Source organism: Adiantum capillus-veneris, chromosome 4, assembly GCF_014529385.1.
Source record: "Adiantum capillus-veneris isolate H3 chromosome 4, ASM1452938v2, whole genome shotgun sequence".
Taxonomy (NCBI): Eukaryota; Viridiplantae; Streptophyta; class Polypodiopsida; order Polypodiales; family Pteridaceae; genus Adiantum; species Adiantum capillus-veneris.
The window spans coordinates 13,720,626-13,740,641 of NC_140934.1; the positions used below are offsets into that span (position 1 = coordinate 13,720,626).

Here is a 20,016-nt window from a genome sequence, read left to right on the forward strand (position 1 = left end):
CATTCCTATATCCTTTACCACAATAGGACTTACCTTTGCATCACTTGCTTTCTGTAAAGCTACATGTTGTTCCGCCTATTGAGCATGCACCAAGGCCTCTTTAGTAGCAATTAGCTTATTCCTAAGGTAAGAAGAAACATTCCGGACATGTTTCATGTCGCTCTCGACAAAGAATGAGAAGCCCTCCTTCCCAACTTGCTAGTGAGTGCTAAAGTGGGAGCAAGGTGTGCCTCTAGCAGCCATGCCCATGCTATTTACAATCCGTTCACACTCCTCATCCAAGTCAACACCACTTGACATTGCAGGTGAAGGAAATTGCATGTTGCGCGCATTCGAGTTCTTCACATGGCCATGATAATATCTCTTCTCTTGAATCTCCTGAAAATGTGCCACAACAAAATCTTCCTAGTTGAACACAATGGTGTAATTTACTGCAATTGGTGTAGGATAGAATTGCTTCACATAGCCTTTGGCAAATGAAAATTTGATCTCCATATTAGTGGGTGGCTTATGATAGACTTTGTACTGGATCTACAAGACGTCCTCAAATCTTTTGCCACAAAATGTTACTGCATTTAACTCTATATTGATTGTTGTGTTTTGCCTATCTAAACATTGAATACCACTTTGCATTAATGATTGGATCCCACCTTACAAGCTTCGGGTCTCCACCCGCCATGGAAAGACCATACTCAGTGTGGAACTCCTCCACTAGGTGGTAGATCCTTGTCTACAAGGGATATTAAACCTTTGGGCTCTTCCATTGACATGCACATTAAGACATGTTCATCACAAATCTATAGAGCCATCGACAAACAAGGCATGAAATAATGGGATCCATGCACCTCACAATCCGTACACCCTGAAACTCAGACCTGTATGCATCGTTTTCCAATGACATTCTATTTCATACAGATACATGCAAGAAGGGGAAATACAAAAAAGCACCATAGAAGTACCTACTAGTGGAGCACCAATCTTCATTGGGGATTCATTAGGGAGTGGCACAGGTGGAGATGGTTTTGTTCTATGCTTCTTCTCAGAGAGATGCTCTGCACCAGCAATTTAATGCCTTCTACTATGAGAGATAGGTCTGGCATTGGCTACGCTCTGTAGAGACGTGATTGTCCCCTACAGACTACCCCCCTCATAGTTCCTTCTCCCCCCCCCATGGTGGGATTTTTTTTTTACTGCCACTGGTGCCCCTTGATGCCGCTCTCCCTCCCTTCCTCATCACTGCGCCACTACCTCTGTGTAATGTCTTTGCGTAGAAAGTTTGAACTAGAAGTCACCTAGTTGTAAGTGATTCAAATGTCCCCGCCACCACAACTTGAAACTATGACTCATGCTATCATGTAAAATCCCACACTTTTCATAGAAACAATGTCTCATGCCAAATCCCACATGCTATCATCTATGCTAGCAAGATATGGTTATGCCATATGCTTTGATAACACAAAAAGTGTATCATGTTAACATGCTTACATCCATGAGATACTAAAGTAATACAACTTATCATGGGATTAGGGCTTTATATGCCCAAGAGAGGATAGTGATCTCAATGCTTAGGCCATTGAGTAGCATGTTATCATGGAGCGGGTTCTCACCTAGAGGATAGAGGCCTAGCTAACATTCCCCCTTTCATCTCATAAGAAAAACTAACCTATGAGATGACACTAAAAGTGGGAAAGAGAATGCTCAAAGGAAAGAGACATAAAAGACTAGCATGGTCCTTGAAAGGCTCAACGTTAACAAAGAGCAACATGAGTAGAGGAAGCTCCATGCATGGCTAAGAGGCTGATTAGAAGCTAGTGCTACTAGAGACACGTGCTCTTGATTAAAGGTTGAGTGTCCATGACCTTCAAAGAAACCTAGATATGATTTTCCCTTGAATGGATATCCAAAAAGAGCTATAGATTTCCCCCACCCTTAGCATATCTAACAGGCTAACAATTTGAGTACAAGGGGAAGAATTCAAGGAGGTGCAATGAATGGTCTTACATCATACATGAATTATGGGTAGTGACTAAACCTGTACAAAAAACAAGATGCAATTTACACAATCCAATGGTAACATCATGGGAAGAAAAGCTCTTTGATTTTATTAGTCAAAGGCAAAAGCCCTAAGCTAAGAAGAGTAGTAAAGGCCTAACTTTTCTCACTAAGAAGTGAGTTAGCTGTAACTATCATGGCTTGATCAAATTATGGAGAAGAGGTCTCTTCTTAAAGACTCAACAACGTGATTAGCTTGTTGTTGTTTTTTAGGCTTGGCTAATAATTGATAGCATTGGTCAATTATGTGCCCAAGATTTATACTGAATGTGCACTTCCTAGCATCTTTGGCGATGAAGTCTTGTACAAGTGCAAAATTTTCTCTCCTAATTTCCTCCTTGTCAACTCCAACCCTTTCTTCATAAGATATTCATTGACCAACTTTGAGGGCAGTGACACTTTCCATAAAGCAGTCTTCTTTAGAAAGGCTAATATATTAAGAAGAAATTTTCATCATCATCTGGACAAGTATAGCTAACTATTGATCAAGAACGACTAATACTAATCAAAGTGCTTTAAGAGTATTAACTAATTGATAGATATAAATATTAGCCACATCTTGAGAAACAACATCCATATCCCTTCAGAATCTTTCATCATAAGCGATCGCCTCTTCATCTTCCACATAGAAAAAATTTAATTATGATGCCATACTTGAGAGACTCCAAAATTGGTTATGGTTTTGTGAGATGAAGTCCAAAGCTATCGAATCGTTTTGTGACGCCTCTTAGGGATTTACAGTAATAAATATCTTCAAGAAAGCTTTTAATTCCCTACAATCGAAACAAAAACCAAGTGCTAGGCATTGATGGTGCTCATGATTTTTGGGAACGACGACTCTTGCATTTGGCCTTAAAAATTAAGGTCAAATTAGGATCTTTTATGGTCAGCAGGGGCCATACATACACATAATCAAACACAGAACAAATGGGATTCGGGGTCTTGAAAGAACCTCTTTGCGCTTACAGATCATTATAGCAGGTCCGTAACAAATATGTATATCGCATATAACTCACCAAAAAGAAGAAAAGAATGAGGTGTATGCAAATGCTTTGATATGGTGTATGCTTAATGCTGAGAGTCCCCTCCCGGTACACTCCTTGTGCTAATCAATCATTGAAGTCGATGATCATGGTTGGTTGTCCAAAATGAAGTAGAGGAGGGCCGCCAACAAGGCAAAGAGCAAGAAGGCCACAGCCAAGTGCAGAAAGAAGGCCGGATGGCGCCTCAAAAACGCGCACATGAGTACGGGCCCCCGGCCAGCTGCTGCAACTATCTCCTCTGGCGCATATAGTTCACCTAGACCACCGGCCGCCTCCTCCATATTATCATCATTATATTCTTCTTCCTCACGTCGCATATTGTGCAATCCAGCTTCACCATCATTACTACTTAAAGGGCGACATTCATACACCACCAACAAGCGATCACTGCCCAGCTTTCTGTGCCAGCTCTGCTCGGGCCCCCTTTCTATATAATACTCATGAGTACGGTACTGGCACCGCCACCCTTGCAGCCTTCGCCTGCTGTTCATTTAAACCCACAGTACACCACACATTACGTCTCCATTGATTAGGCTGGCTCCTAATTCCATTTCAGCAATTCCAAATGAAAGAGACTTGCAGTCATCAGTACCTACCCTAAATAGACGACGTTGTCCGCAATTAGCGGCTGCACGTCCTCCGCAAGGTCGCGAGCTCCAGCGGCAGAGTCCGCCTCTTTCGGAGACCCCACGACGTACGCGTCGACATCGCTTATGTCGAAGCTGCTGTTGCTCTCATCCACGTAACAGCTACAAAACAGGAGCAGCAGTAGGTCTGCAATCAGCAGCAGCCTGACCGATGCTAATTCAATTGGCACAGACATGGAATCTCGTCAAAGGGAAAAGGCGCCGGAATCTTCACCACCCCCAACCCCACTAATTCTCTGTAGTTGCACAGTATGTGTGTATAATGGGTGCGGCCGTGTGTGTGTGTGTGTGTGTGTGTGTGTGTGTGTGTGTGTGTTTGTTTGAGAGAGAGAGAGAGAGAGAGGTTTTTGTTGGGGGGGGGGGGGGGGGGCAAGAAGCTGGAGAGAGGGGGGCATATGCAGGGGAAGTGAAGTGAAAGGTCATGGCATGGAGATGGAAGAGTGATGGTTGGCCATTTGCAGGCTGGCAAGGAAGGGATGATGATCCGGAATGCCATTGACTTTCCAAAGCCTTTCGCGCACGACTTTGTCCTCGCTGACCTTCCCACTTCCTTTTCTTTCTAACTTCTCTCTCCCTCTCCCTCTTTGTGTTTCTACCTTCATTTTCGCAAAAGTCATGGACGTTCGTGATTTTTTCGAAAGTAAATTTTGAAGCACAAATGTTTTCTCTACATTTCCTACTAAAAAATTAAAAGCTATTCCTAATGGCTGCAAAAAAATTAAAAGATGCTCCTAATTCAAAGATTCCACTCAAAAATAAGAAAAACGATACGATAATCTATAGCACACAACGACAGACAATGACGAAACACATAGATTTGTAACAATATCACCCAAGAAAGATGAGTACAACATTGAGAGAGAAAAAGAGAGAGAAAGAGAGAGAAGGGGGGGTGGGAGGAGGCGGAAAAAAAACACTAAAGAAAACTAAGAAGAAAACTCTTTGAAAAAAAAAAAGAGCAAAGAAAACCTATTTACATGGACACAAAACGTATGTTGACTTTTCCATCTTGATTTGTCGTTTGCCTTCATATGTCTTTTCATTTCTTAAACTCACCCTTCGCTTATCACTTAATATGTTTTAAAAGAATTTTTATTTTTCTGAGATTGAGGAGACCTAAACGATCTATTTCACATCTATTAGATCGGTCCTCCGTTTTCCGAAGGGAAAAATTGAAGCTACATGTTACAACTGTCTCACCATCATTCCTTGTGCTCACCCTTTAGGCCTCACTGCGCACCGCTAGCTGCATCCCCTTCCCTTCATCACTAATTGCACCATGCCTTGCAGTTGTCGAAGGAAAAAGATCACCAGATGATAGCATCGTGAGAGACCAAGGCAAAACTCCAAAAGAGGGAGAGGCAAAAAAATCTTTGCGATGCATTCAGAGAGATCCATTCACTACACCATTGCAGAGGAAAAAGAGTATATACATATATCTCTCTCACTCGTGATGTAATAGGCAGTTGCCTCCGGTGTCCCCCGTCACCCTCTCTCCCCTCCACGTGCCAACCAACTCCCCCTCAGCACAGCCACCTTCCCCCACCCCCCCTTGCCATTGCTTTCGATTGTGCCATTCCTCCCCACCCGGCTTCCCCCTTTCTGCATGCATCCAGTTTTCTTACACCAGAGAGAGAAAAAGAGTTGTCTCCATGCGCTTGGTTGAGAGAGAAAGAGAGCGCAAGGCATCGCCAAGTGATGCTCCTTACGAAATCTCCATGATGACGTGTTCTTTCCCCTCCATGTCTCATGCGGCACAACCTCTCTTGCATCTCCTCTTGCCCTATCACAACACACAGCTTCAGGCAAGACAGTTGTGTGTAGTGAGAAAACCTTGCTTGATTGGACCCATACACATCCAGAGCAGAAAGACAAGAAGAGAAATTGTCATGCTTCTGTACATGTGCAGAGAGAAAGAAAGAGGACCACTCCCTCACCACACCCATTCCACTACTTCTGCATCTCTATTCCACCCCCTTCTACTACTTTTGCATTCTCTCGATGGAGCGGAAGTTACTCAACAACTTCACGCTTATGGGATTTCCATTCCTCTCTAAGAGGAGAGAGAGCTTAGGAGGCCTCTTGATGAGACCCCCAAAAGAAGACTCTCTCCCATACAAGAGGAGGAATCCAAAGAACGAGAAAGTAATGAATCCCTAAGTTCCTCTAAAGATGTGGTTCCACGAAGACGACGGTCTAGACGGTGGCCAACCCCTCCCAAGAGGAAACGATCGACCCACATTCCTTCTCCTCGTCACTCCGAAAGGAAAGAGAGGAAACAAAGGAAGAAAAGGGCAAGAAAGAGGTCACCCTCTTCTCCTTCTTCTTCACCTTCCTCCTCTTCCAACAAAATTTATGGCTATTCTCCTAGAGAATACATAGGGGAGGACATCGCAAATCTTATACCCTAGATGGTGAAGGTCCCAAAAGCTCAAGAAGTTCAAAGAGGGAGGAAAGAGTATCTCTTTTCTCACCTATGATGACACCTTTGGTGCTACCAACAAAGTATTGGCCTTCATCCAACAATTTGATGCGGCCTTTGGAGATGAGGGCTTCACGGAGTCCTCCAAGCTACACCATGTAGCTATGCACTTTCAGAAATTGGCTCGTTAATGATGCGCGTGCCACTCGTGGCGGGCTTTATGCACCTATGCGCTCGAGACGCTCGCGTTCTGGGCTTTCCATCCGACCCGTCTTGAAACACGGACCAAGGAGTCTAACATGTACGCGAGCCGGTGGGTGGCAAACCCACAAAAGAGCAAGTAACCTGATAGGTGGGATCCCCCTCATGGGTGCACCATCGATCGACCGTGATCTTCTATGAAAGGTTTGAGTGGGAGTGTACCTGCTAGGACCCGAAAGATAGTGAACTATGCCTGATGCTGGCGAAGCCAGCCAAGTCAGAGGAAACTCTGGTGGAGGCTCGTAGCGATACTGACGTGCAGAATGTTCGTCAGACTTGGGTATAGGAGCGAAAGACTAATCGAACCATCTAATAGATGGTTCCCTCCAAAGTTTCCCTCAGGATAGCTGGAGCTCTTTGCAGTTTTATCAGGTAAAGCAAATGATTAGAGGCATCACGGGTGAAATACCCTCAACCTATTCTCAAACTTTAAATAGATAAGCGGCTAGGGTTGCTGTGTTGAACCCTGGTGCAGAATATGCGAGCTCCAAGTGGACCATTTTTGGTAAGTAGAACTGGTGATGCGGGCTGAACCAAAAGCCGGGTTACGGTGCCGAACTGTGGGCTAACCTAGATCCCACAAAGGGTTTTGATTGATTAAGATAGCAGGACGGTGGTCATGGAAGTCGAAATCTGCTAAAGTGTGTGTAACAACTCACCTGCCGAATCAACTAGCCCCGAAAATGGATGGCCCTGAAGCGCGCGACTTGTATCTGGCCATCGGGGCGAGTGCGAGGCCTCGATGAGTAGGAGTGCATGGGGGTCATGGCGCACCTCCTGGCGTGAGCCCGAGTGAAACAGTCCCCAATGCAGATCTTGGTGGTAGTAGAAAATATTCAAATGAGAACTTTGAAGACCAAAGTGGAGAAAGGTTCCATGTGAACAGCAATTGGACATGGTTTAGTCGATCCTAAGAGATGGGGTAGTCCTGTGTCAAGGGCGCAATGCGCGTCGTTCATCGAAAGGGAATCGGGTTAATATTCCCAAACCGGGACGTGGCAGTGGATGGCAATGTGACCGAATCCGGAGACGCCGACAGGGGGCCCCAGAAGAGTTCTCTTTTCTTTTTAACAGCCCGCCCACCCTAAAATCAGATCACCCGGAGATAGGGTCTAGCAGCAGCTGGTAAAGCACCACACGTCTCATGATGTCCGGTGCACCCTTGGCGGCCCGTGAAAATTTGGAGGAGCGAATGCCGATCTAGCCAAGTCGTACTCATAACCGCATCAAGTCTCCAAGGTGAATAGCCTTTGGTCGATAGAAAAATGTAGGTAAGGGAAGTCGTCAAAACGGATTTGTAACTTCGGGAAAATTATTGGCTCTGAGGGTTGGGTCTAAGGGTGTGTGGTCCAACACCGGAGGCTGTCGGGGGTCTCCCCAACATGCCCCAGCGACGAAGGCGGGCCTCCGCGTGCCCACTGGTCGACGGCCATAGAACGTCGCCCCTCACGGGCGGCCCTCCCTAGGCGGTGAACAGCCGTCTCAGAATTAGCACCGTCAACGCGTCTCGAGCACGCCGTCAGCCCCGTCGGTGCTATCGGCTCCATGAAGCACCCCTCGGCCCGTGCCGTCTCGTCAACGCGTCCATGCACACCGTCGACCCCGTCGGTGCTACCGGCCACATCATGGTGGAGTTGCCGGTGGCTCCTTCATCGCACTCGTCGGCCCGTCAACGCGTCCATGCACACCGTCAACCTCGTCGGCGCTACCGGCCACGTCATGGTCGAGTCGTCGGTGGCTTCAAACTCCATCATTCAGTAAGCACTTTGTCCTTTGCATCAAGTCTTCATGGAAACGGCAAAGCCCCAAGGACATAGAAAACTCTACTAGTTTCCATCATGAAGCAATTCCTTGCAAGCGATGCAAAGGACAAAGTGCTCACTGAATGGAGAAGTTTGAAGCTTCTCTCACATGAGTCTACCCACAAATACGTGGACACGTTTTGGGATTTACATCTCAAGGCTACTATCTTTCAAAAGATAGACTTTGTTGAGAAAAAGCAACAATTCTGTGTGAGATTACCTGAAGAAATGGCTGAGTACGTCAACTCCCAACGGCTTGGATCGATCACCGAAGTAATCCACCACACTATGGTTGCTTCGTGCACCAATTTCAACAAGGGTCTAGAAGGAATGTCAAGCCCATGGAAAGCAGAGACAAAAGAGATGCAAAGGGGAAAACCAATGCCCAAAATTCTTCCCAAGGTAATTCCAACAAACAACAACAACAGTCGGTCCAAGGAGAAGGGAGTTTACAAAGGTAAAAATAAACTCTCTCTTGAAGAGCTTGAAGCTTTTTGCAAGGACCACTAATGTTTTAAGTGTGGGGAGCAAGGACATGTCTATCGTTCTTGCCCGCAATGAGACTCCTAGAGCTTCCACTATCGAAGCTCCAAAAGAGGATGCTCATTGCAAAGGATCGCCTCTCTCCTATGCTTGGGGAAAGGTAAGGGAGCATGATTCCTTGTTTGACCCTGGCTCTACTCACAACTTTATATCAATGGAGTTGGCCACTAAGTTGGGCATTCAAGCTTTCGAGATGAAAGATACTGTAACTACCGATACAGCTTTCAAGGGACAGCAAGCCTCCATTACTCCCTTGATTGGGAAGTTGAGGCTTCATGTCCAAAGCTACGTCGACAAAGAAGAATTTTTCAACTTTCCTCTCCAACATGAGGATGCTATCCTAGGGGCACCATGGTTCAACCACATGGCTGTCAACATGAAGTTCCCTGAAAGGAGAATCTACTTCACCTACAGGAAAAAGAGCATATATATAGATCTAGTGAGTCTAGTTGTACTATACCACTTGTAAATTCTCCTGCTTTTGACAAATCAATGAAAAGCTCAGTTTTTGTGTACGTGATTTTTGTCAAAGAGTCCCTAAAAGATCCTAATGTTTCATTAAATGTAAACGGTAGGAATCAAGAAGAGTTAGACTTGTCTAATTTTCTAAAATGATTCCAAGATGTGTTCATCGATGATATCCCTATGGTCTTACCTCCAAAACGAGGGGATGATGTGAAGGGGATCGGGGAGCACCACAGACGGAGAGTGAGAGAGAGAAGGAGACACACGACACACAGATATGGGTGGGGAGACTCAAAGAGTGAGTAGCCCCCTATACACTTATGCTATGTATAAGGTATACAAGTCAGTGGACGCCCAGACTCTGGGCGACCGGGCAAGGCACAGACGCCTATACCCCAACAACCTCCCACTTAAAGGCGACTGTGCCTTTAAGCAAGGGAACCTAGTCTAAAGACTAAAAAAGGTGAGAGAAAACCGCTCTCAACCGATGCCCACTGGTTGGCTGTGATCGTGTGCATCCGGCTGTCCTGCTCCCGTGTAAGTCCATACACCACCAGACATACCGCACACGTACTGCAAGTATGTACGCAATACCTGCATATCTCCCTCGTGCACTATGCCATCATCAGTCAACAAACGACTGACAATCCCAACTGCAAATGCTCCCACTGCAGCTGCGATATCCGGTCTCAAGATCAACATCTCATACATGAGACCACCGAATGCCGATGCAATGCTAGCGGGCCCTGCTAGCTCTACGGAGCATGCATCAACATATATATCCCTGGCAATAGGCATCTCTGACTGACAAGGCATGTCAGCCACATGCATCTCCTGACTGTCCACAAAAGACGCATCAACCTGTCGTGCAACCTCATAGCACACCAGCTGCTCTAGGTGTCTGCTGGAAGACATATCCTACACAACTATATCCCCATGCTCACTGTCGAGCATAGAAAGGAATGACTGCATAATCGCTGACATCTCAGCCTCCTCTGCAATCATCCACTGCAAACATGACCACTCAATCTGCTGTGACTCACTAGAGCTCTCATGCTCTAACTCCGTATGCATAGACTCTTGCACAACGTCCTCCTGTCGTGACTCACTAGAGCAAGACCGCTCTACCTGTCTATCCTGCATAGAAGTATCTCGCAAAACTGACTCTCTGCTTTGCTCAGTCACTAGCAAAGCATGCATGTCTGACTCTGTCACCTCTCTGTGTGACTGCTCAAGTCGTGCCCCAACCGTGTGCACAACGATCTCACTACTCTGCACTCCATGCAAAGCATCCTGCAACCCACAAGCAAAAGAGACTCGCTTGCTCTCTCGCTCTCTACCTGGCTGCGTGATCACAGAGACAACACCGTCTCTCCCGTGATCCACATGCAATGGGTAACCTGTACCACTCCTGGCACCTCTCGCAATCACTAGCGAACCCAAATGCATCACAAAATCTCGCTCTCGTAGCGAAATCTGACATCCACTATCCCGTAACTGTCTGACTGAGATCAAATCCCGTCTCAGATCTGGCACATAACGCACATGACGCAGGGTAAATCTCATACCACTGGGCAAGGACAAACATACGTCTCCTGTACCCTCAATGTCATACACAGCACCATCAGCCATGTGCACACAACCAAGTCTCCCACTAGAAAACGTGCTAAACCACTCACGATGCGACGTGACATGGAATGTAGCATCTGAATCTAGTAACCAATGTGAAGACAATGTGCAATCCGATATGCAATCCGTAGACATAAGATCGTATGAAGACAAGCTAGATGTAAATGTGACATCGCCATCACAAGCATACTCAGTAACCACCGTACTGATCTCACTAGCATCTGTCATGCCCAAATCTGCATCACGCATCTGTCGCCTCCGTTGTCTCAAACGCCTGAAACATCGACGCCTAATGTGCCCTCTATGTCCACAATGCCAACATGTCAAGTCTCTATGCCGTCGAGACTTGCGTGTGGGACCAATCTCTCCCATGGACATAGAAGTGGGACTAGACTTCCCTGTAGACATGGATGTCCCGTACATAGCATGTAAACTCTGCCATAAAGCATGAGTTGTAGTCTCCCTCGAGACCTGCCAGTAAATAGACTCAACCAGATGCAAATGAATTGTAGACATGGCTAACTCATCAAGATCCTGCCAATCATCATCACGCATAGACTTGGGCTTCACCGATAAGCCACGCAAGGGTTTATCCTGCCCCAAATCCGCCAATGCAACAAGCATATGCTCCTTCCAAGCAACAAAATCTGCACCATCAAACTGTGTCAGACCATAACGCTGGAAGTCAAATGAAAAATCAGCCATAATGCTCGCAAAAGAGCAACCAACAATGAGTAGCAAATGTCAACCAAATCAGCCCTAGACTGGCTCGAATTGCATCAACAAAAGTCTGCAAATATGGCTGCAAATCAACCCCAAAACAGCCCCAAAATTCAGCTCTTAAACAGCTGCATAAACAAGTCACAAATGTGTCCCAAATCAGCCTACAACTGAGCCATACATGGACACCTGCAAAGAGGAAACAATGGCTGAAAATTCAGTGCCCAAATAAGCCCTCAAACCTGCCTGTAAACTTGTAAACCTGTAGCTGAAACCTGCTGAAAAACCTCAAGCCATTAGTGCTCGAATCCGGCTACCTAGCTCGTAGCCACACAAGCATACATCACAATACTCACTCCTGTGAGTGTGCCAAGATAACTGTACGCCTGTCAAACCCGTGAGCTAATCACCAAGCCCACAATGTGCGGTATCGATGCATACACACGCACAAATCTCCCACCTGCAGAGAACACCGCACACAAATGCTGAGTGCAACCCGCAATCTCTACCTAGATCGCATAAATGATACGCATAAAACTCCTGGGAAAATTTCGCCAGAGTTTCGTCAGTAAAACGGCCACAAAACCAGTAACCAAACTGACTGCACGCTCAAAACCATGAGCAACCAAAGCGCATCAAACCGTACTCCAAATGCATGCACCAATCTCCACACTTTGCATACATCATTGCAAACACCTGCAAATCTAGTACACAAATATCTGCTCTACCTGTGATGACTGCCAAAAAACATGCTCGAGGCATACATTACCGAGCTCAAAATGCAATCACATTAGTGTCCCTGAGCATCAAACCACATAAGGCATACATCGTATCCTCCCACCTGTGAGGAAACTTGCAGCAAATATCACTCTCACATCTGAGAGCAAGCCATGTGTGAAATCCTCGACACACAATAAACAACTGCTGCTGCAGAAAATTCAGCGTTCAGAATTTTAAAATTCTGATATGACGAGCGCGTCCGGAGCATGCCAAAACCCCAAGGTAGACTCCTGGATCACATGTATCCGAGTCCGAGTGTGCAAAATATGCCAAAAACACTGTTTTCGACCCAAAAACGCAGCAAAAACTTGCTGCTGCTGCTGCAGAAATTTCAGAGGTCAAAATCAGCTCAAATGGACATCACCATTGCGTCCGGAGCGTGCCAAAACCCCAGGTTACACCTTAACCTTGCATAAATCGCATTCCGTATGCAAAAGTTATGCAAAAAACACTGTTTTTGGGGCCCGAAAAATGACCTGCGGAAATGAAAATCTGCATTCTTCCTGCAAGTATGGCTGCAAATAACCATACACACTTGCAATACACTCTTCCCTCAACCTTGGGAATTCCCCTCAAGCTTCCATGAGCACAGATCTGGTGTTTGCTCACCGATCTCAAGCTTCCACCGAAAGCGAGCTCACCATAGCCGAAAGCTCACTTCTCTATAGCACTCCATCTGTCACGAAGCCAAAGCTCTGATACCAATTGAAGGGGATCGGGGAGCACCACAGACGGAGAGTGAGAGAGAGAAGGAGACACACGGCACACAGATATGGGTGGGGAGACTCAAAGAGTGAGTAGCCCCCTATACACTTATGCTATGTATAAGGTATACAAGTCAGTGGGCGCCCAGACTCTGAGCGACCGGGCAAGGCACAGACGCCTATACCCCAACATGATGACCATCAAATTGAGCTCCTACTAGGAAGCTCACCACCTAACAAGCCTCCTTATTGAGTTTTCCAAGCTCAACAAGAGGAGATTATGAGGCAAGTACAAGAATTGATAAAGAAGGGGATGGTGAGGCCTAGCTCCTATCCCTTTTGTTCTCCAGTCCTTTTAGTGCAAAAGAAAGATGGTACATACCGCATGTGTGTAGACTATCGAGCACTAAACCATATCACTATCAAAAATAGATTTTCTGTGCCTCGGGTAGAAGATCTGTTTGATAAGCTTCAATGCTCTACCTACTTCAGTAGGATAGACCTTAAAAGTGGCTATCATCAGATAAGGATAGTGAATGAAGATATCCTAAAGACCACGTTTTGTACAACGTTTGGTCTTTATATTCTAGTTATGCCTTTTGGCTTGAGTAATGCACTAGCCAAGTTCAATCGTTAAATGTAGAAAACCTTTAGACCCTACTGCAAATTCACTAGAGTGTTCTTAGATGATATCATTATCTACTCCAAGTCCTTGGAGGAACACAAGCAACATCTCCAGGTGATTTTTCAAGCATTGAGGAAAAACAAGCTTTTTATCAATCAAAAGAAAAGCGATTTTTTTCTTCAAGAGATCCAATACTTAGGTCATATCTCTCAAGATGGTATCTGTATGGATCCATCAAAGTTGGAGGTGATAAAAGCATTGATCTACATGAGCTAAGAAGCTTTATTAGTATGTGTGCATACTATAGACACTTCATAGCAAAATCCTCTCAAATAGCAAGACCATTACATGACTTAACAAAAAAAAACGTTAAGTACTAATGGACTCCGAAGAAGAAAAATGCTTTTGACAAGCTCAAAGAGAAGCTTACCTCCCAACCAGTCCTTATGCTTCCGGATCTCTCAAAGCCATTTGAGGTCCAATGTGATGCTTGTGGTGATTGCCTTGGAGCAGTCTTGCTTCACGAAGGGCATGCCATAGCATATGAGAACGGAAGGCTCAATACAGATGAACAGGTCTTGGGCATTTATGAGAAAGAGCTTTTAGCCGTTCTACATGCCCTAGATGCATGGAAGCACTATCTACTGGTGACAACATTTATTTTATGAACAGACCACCAAAGCCTCAAGTACTTCATGACGCAAACCAAGCTTTCCGACAAACAAATGAGGTGGGCAAAAAAAAATTTGCAATTTTATTTTCATATTGCTCACATTGCTAGTAAGCACAATCAAGTGGCCGATGCACTTTCATGACAACCAAAAGTTAATGTGGTGTCTATAGCAACTCACAATGATCTGTCTTTCTACGATAGATGAGTATGCTATCGACCCCGACTTTGAAGACATAATGTCATCCCTTGCTTTGGGGAAGAAAGAGGAACTATTCACCTGCAAGATGGTTATCTCTTCATGCAATAGGCTATGTGTTACCCACTCCCTTCATGAGAAAGTCATGTATGAGTCCCATGCTCCTCCCTATGTGGGACATAGAGGCATTCAACCTACTCTTTGAGGAGTAGAGACGTACTTCTATTGACCTACCATGAAAATGGACATACAAGCATATGTTTCAAAATGTGTGGTATGCCAAAAGATTAAGTATGATAGAGGGGAGCAACCTGGATGACTCCAGCCATTGCCAATCCCTAATTCACCATGGGAGAGTATATTTATGGATTTTATCTTTGAATGATCCAAGTCTATCCATGGGAATACGGGAATGTGGACAATAGTCAACAAGTTTAGCAAGCAAGCACACTTTATTCTTGTCAAAAAGACTATTAAAGCACACCAAATGGCAACTCTCTTCATATCCCATATTTTCAAACACCATGGATTGCCAACATCCATCGTGTCAGATAGAGATCCTAGAATGATCAATAATTTTTGGAAAGGTCTCTTTGAAAATCTGAACTTCTCTTCGGTCTATCACCAACAAACGGATGGCCAAAGTGAGATACCCAATCTTACGATGCTCGCTCTACTAAAGACTTATGTTACAGAAGTAGATCAACGCTCACAATGGGAAAAGTACTTACCTCTTGTAGAGTATGCGTACAATAATATTGTCCATACTTTTATAGGAAAAGCACCTTTTGTAATCATTGTGGGAAGACCTAAAAGTCCCTTGCTACTTAAAGTACATGGGAAGATCTTTGTTGTAGATGAGTATAGCTGTGACCTACAAGAATCTTTCCAAAAGATTAAGGAGGCTATATCCATCTCTCAACAAAAACTATTGCTGACAAGCACAGAAGGGTCTTATGTTTAAAGAAAATGATTGGGTCTTACTTAATTTTCCCAAGGCTCGATTGAGGCAAACGACGGGAAAAAATCCTACTACGGGCCTTCAAAAGTATAATGCTAAACTAGCAAAAAGACATATTGTCCTTTTTAAATTTTGAAGCCAATCAATGAGATGGCTTATCAACTCAAGTTGCCCAAGCATTGATTCATACACAATGCTTTTCATGTGAGCCTACTTAAGCCCTACAAAGGAGAGCCACCAAGTGAACCAATTATTGAAGACCCTCCCAAAATTGAAGACCAAGAAGAAGTGCTGCAACCTTAAGCTATCCTTCGGCATCGTGAAGACAAGGTACTACAACATGGTAAGATTATTCGACGGTATCTTATTAAGTTCAAAAAATTATCCTTTTGAAGATGCTAGATGGATGAAAGGAATATAGGTTAAGGATAGTATGAACCTTGTCAATGCTTACAATGCTACATTAGAGTAAGCAAATGTACAAATTTATTTTAAATGACCAATGTTTTTGTCTTATAAGAAAAATTCCCTTTTTATTGTGCACAGATTTAAGTAGTATGCATACGTAGAATCATGTTTGTGATGACGACGTTGGTGCAGCCAAAGTTGGTCTAAGCTAGGAAATGGTCTATACCAGGCAGAGGCAGCATGCAAGTGCAGTGCAGAAGGCTAGGGCAGGTACCAAAGCCCTGGGCAGCCAAAGGGTAGCGAAAGTGTATGTTCAAAGCAATTTTTCAGGCCAAAAGAGCTGTTGGATGGTCCAGATGGGATGGCAGATGAAGGTGTTCGAAGTGCCAAGTCAGTGCTCTAGAATGTAGTGTTCATTCAGTGTGCTCTAGAAGCCGGTCCAAACGGCTCGTCAAATGGAGCCCAAGTGTGCAAGATACTGAAGTACAAAATTAGAAGGTGTTGCATATCCCCGACGGGCGGGGCAGTTAGGGACGGGTGGCCCAGGCAGATGTCGGGGGATAGATGCGTACAGCTCAAATTATGCAGCGTACTTGTCTTCTTGGATTGTGAATCGGAGCTCTGGATAGCAAGTTATGCCCATCATAATTTTTTCGAGGGGCCAGTTATGGGCCAAGTCGACCGTACTGGGGGATGCGCTATCTGGTGTTTTCTAGAGCTTTCCACGTGTCTCATGGATGGTGTGCACTATGTGGAGATAGTAGGAGTCGACTGCATGTGAATTTGAGGTCGGAGCGTGGAGAAATGACCGATCAAAGTTGGCAGTTTGTGGCGAACGTGGAGGGCCATATGGTTTTTTCCAGTTTGGGGGGCTCCATTCAAGGCCACGACGAAGTCGGTTTGCGGAGCTATTACGTACGCTTGAATTCTGGAATACGGGGTTTCGATGGATCTTCATCAGGTGACCAGGGGACCCTTGAGCACTAGATGACAACTAATCAAACAGGAACAAGAAGTGAGGTTTTTTTAGAAGTTTTTGTGCATTTTAATAGAAGCATTAGGGACTTTGGACCGGCAGCTGCCATGTGGCATTGGGTAAATCCCATATGCGCAGGAGAAAGCAGGGCCCGCGGAGTATATAGGCTAGGCCATTTGGCCTTTTGGAGTTATAAGGTGGAGTGTGAGGAGCTTGGAGCCCCATGAGTGATGGCGTATCACTGTCGGGCGTAGCGTTGGCGTCCCTGTTGGGCGATGTGCGCTGGTTTTGGCCAGGAGGGGCGGTGCCGCTGGCGCGCGCCCGCGTGAGGAAAGAGTAGCCAGAAGCACTAGGCAGTTCACTGGCGGTGCATTCAGGTGATCTGGCAGGCGCCCTCTAGGCTCGTTCCCACGGTCGGCCATTGGAGGCCCCATTTTGAAGGGCTATGGGAGGGAGGCAATCGCGACCTCGCTAATGTCCCCCCTCCCCGAGACATGAGAGTAGAAGGCCTTCCCGTAGGGGTGAAGAAAGAGCCAGAGAGACCGAGAGGTCAAATGCCAAGGGGGTTGTCCCGCAAGTGAGGGGCATCCAGGGCATAATAAGGAGGCAGTCCCGAGGGGAAAGAGGGAGAAAGAACCCAAAGGCCGCCAGGGTGTACAAAGCAAAAGCCAAGGCAAAGGGCAAGGTGGAGGCCATACCAAAAAGGAGCAAATGAAGAGAAAAAAATAGAGAAAGAGGGCTGGTGGGAACCAAATAAAGGTGGTCAAGGGGGAAATCAAGGAGCAGTGCAAGATAGCCCCCCCAAAGGGGTGAAAAATGAAGAAAAAAGGAAAAAAATAAAAAAGTACCTAGGGGCAATAGCGACATCGCTAATGCCCCACCCCCCCACCCCCCCAACTGTAAAAGAGAGAGGAATTGAGCAGATGAAGCAAGGCGGCTACCCCTCTCCAAAGATGCTAAAATAAGATGCCAAATGGGCCAATAAAAGGATAATTTCCAAAGTTGAACGCCCCCCATAAAAGTCAAATTTTGATCAAAATAGGGGCTTTTTTTGTGCTATTTGAAGCCCGAAAAGTGGAGTTCTCTGACAAGCTAACCCCTTTGTAACTTTTTCTTGAAAATGGCCATAGTGATGGCAGTGCAAGCCGGTGTACATGCCTTTTGAAATGCAATCAACTCACTGTTGCCCATCTTGTTGTTGTTTCCCCTTCCCCCCTTCTCTTTCTCCTGCTTTCATGTTTCCCCTTGGTGCAGGCAGTGAGGATGTGTGTGCCCCCCCGGACCGACGGTGTTTTGTGTGAGAGATTGATATTGAGTGGCTGTGAGCGTGTGCAAGGGTGGAGACAGACCGCGGCAGCAAGTGTGCGTTGTCTGGTGGATTTGTGGAGCGTGTGAGCAGTGGAAATTGAGCAGGCGGTGGTCTGCTAGTGTAAAGTGTGTTTTTGAAGGTGTTTTTCGAGAGGATAGGGGTGCTATGGATACCCTGAGCTATAGAGAGGCCCTTGTGTTTGTGTCGGGTGTGTTCCCCCATTCCCCCTCTCCAACGTCCCTCAAACACCAAGTAGAATTTGGCACTCTACTTGGGAGAATGAAATAGACTAAAGAGCAGACATGCTTGCGGCAGCTACGTCTCCCAAGCACTAAATGGATTGGTCATCCATCTTGGAATGATGTCATAGGGTAAAAAGCGATCCTCTACCCGCTAAGAAACATTGACTAATGACTAAGGCTTCATCTCTTCAACCTCACAGTAGTCGAGGATGACTATGATTTCAAGGGAGAGGTAATGTCATAAAATTAAATATCTAACCAAACCCAATGATTTTCTCATATTAAATTGATCATTTAATGTGGGAGAATAAACAGGAACAAGGGTTAGAATATAGACATGTGCTTATAGATCTATCTCAACACAGGGCCAATGGTAAAGGAGTTCAAATGAGAGATGGTATGTCAAAGGTCAAGGCTAGCCAATGGAGCTTAAAGACCTTAGGTTTAGCTTCATTGAAGACCTCCAAAGGTTAGTGTTAAAAGTCCTTTGACCTTAGGTAAGCTAGGGGTTGTGTTGGTGGTGGGAACCCGGCCCAAGCTTGAAGTGCTTGTTATGCTTGCTGACTAAGGTGCTTGAGGTGCTTGAGATGCTTAATGACTAAGGTGCTTGAGGGGGTAAGGTACTCAAAAGTCAATGCATACCCCTACACAAGGGGGGGAAAGGGCTAGAGAGAGAACACATACACCCTCACACAAGGCATCCTTGGTACAAAGAAAGCAGCACGAACACTTGTCAACCTCCTCTTCATGTTGCCCTCATGGTGTGCCTAAAGACTATTGGTTGGCCTCCCAAGGGGTCCAATGATAGTTTAGTTAATTTAATTAATTGTCTATGCATTTATCAAGTCCTCTCTCTCAAAGGGGAAAGGGGGACACTTGTCCCAAGGCTACCCTTGCTGCTTGATATGCTCTAATCATGTGATTGGCCAAGCTTGATGAGCTCCAATCATGTGCAAGAGAGTGCTAGAAGAGGGGTCGACCAAAGCAAGAAGAGGGCTAGCTTGGGGGGTATACTCTCCCCCCCCCCCCCCCCCCCCCCCCACACACACACACACACACACACTCATTGTGTGAAGTGCAAAGTGCAAGAGCTCCATCTCCTTCTCCAAGCTAGTAGGGAAATTGAGAGCCTACACCAACACTCTTGGCTATGGAATGCAAATCCAACCCAAGAGCCATGCTTCAATGCTTAAGCTTGTCATCTTCTTTATCTTCATTACTATGCTATTATGTATGCTAGCAAGAAGAGTGATGATAAGTGAGGAACTATTTCTTTCTCCTATGAATGTTTCTTCTTCCTCTTCCCTATCCTCATTCCCCGCTAGCTCTCTCGACCTTTGAAGGTGTTTGAGGCCTTGGGACTGAGGCCGGGGATGGTTAATTCTTTTTACAAAGTCATGTTATGCTCGTGATCTATGAAGCTTTCCAACTTCATTGCGTCACCTAGGTCACAAGAAACACAAATATTGTATTGTACCAAGTCTCTCTTGATGGGAGAATCTATAACACAAAAGCCTATTGGAGGGGGGACCAGCTCCACATAAATCCGGTCTTCAAT

General features: G+C 45.5%; 1 protein-coding gene and 1 pseudogene across 2 annotated transcripts; one reads left to right on the forward strand and one right to left on the reverse strand.

Moving 5' to 3' along the window:
- Positions 1–2,755: 2,755 nt before the first annotated feature.
- Positions 2,756–4,094, reverse strand: LOC147458737 (uncharacterized). 2 transcript variants are annotated; one of them, XM_086509687.1, is made up of 2 exons: positions 3,692–4,094; positions 2,756–3,575 (listed from the first exon to the last, which is right to left on the reverse strand). In XM_086509687.1, exons 1-2 carry the CDS (start codon positions 3,916–3,918, stop codon positions 3,182–3,184), a joined length of 621 nt encoding a protein of 206 aa, XP_086365813.1. In that variant the 5' UTR covers positions 3,919–4,094; the 3' UTR covers positions 2,756–3,181. The 2 variants fall into 2 exon arrangements, with proteins under 2 accessions (XP_086365813.1, XP_086365812.1); XM_086509686.1 differs by having other exon boundaries at positions 2,756–3,578.
- A 2,010-nt stretch (positions 4,095–6,104) lies between these two features.
- On the forward strand, positions 6,105–7,681 carry LOC147458738 (25S ribosomal RNA; annotated as a pseudogene).
- The last annotated feature ends 12,335 nt before the right edge of the window (positions 7,682–20,016 follow it).

Excerpts from the sequence above, each read along its gene's own strand:
- LOC147458737 (XM_086509686.1), bottom strand. The coding sequence starts at position 3,918 with ATGTCTGTGCCAATTGAATTAGCATCGGTCAGGCTGCTGCTGATTGCA. Across the intron at positions 3,579-3,691 it reads GACAACGTCGTCTATTTAGG|CAGGCGAAGGCTGCAAGGGT; the intron begins GTAGGTACTGAT and ends TTAAATGAACAG.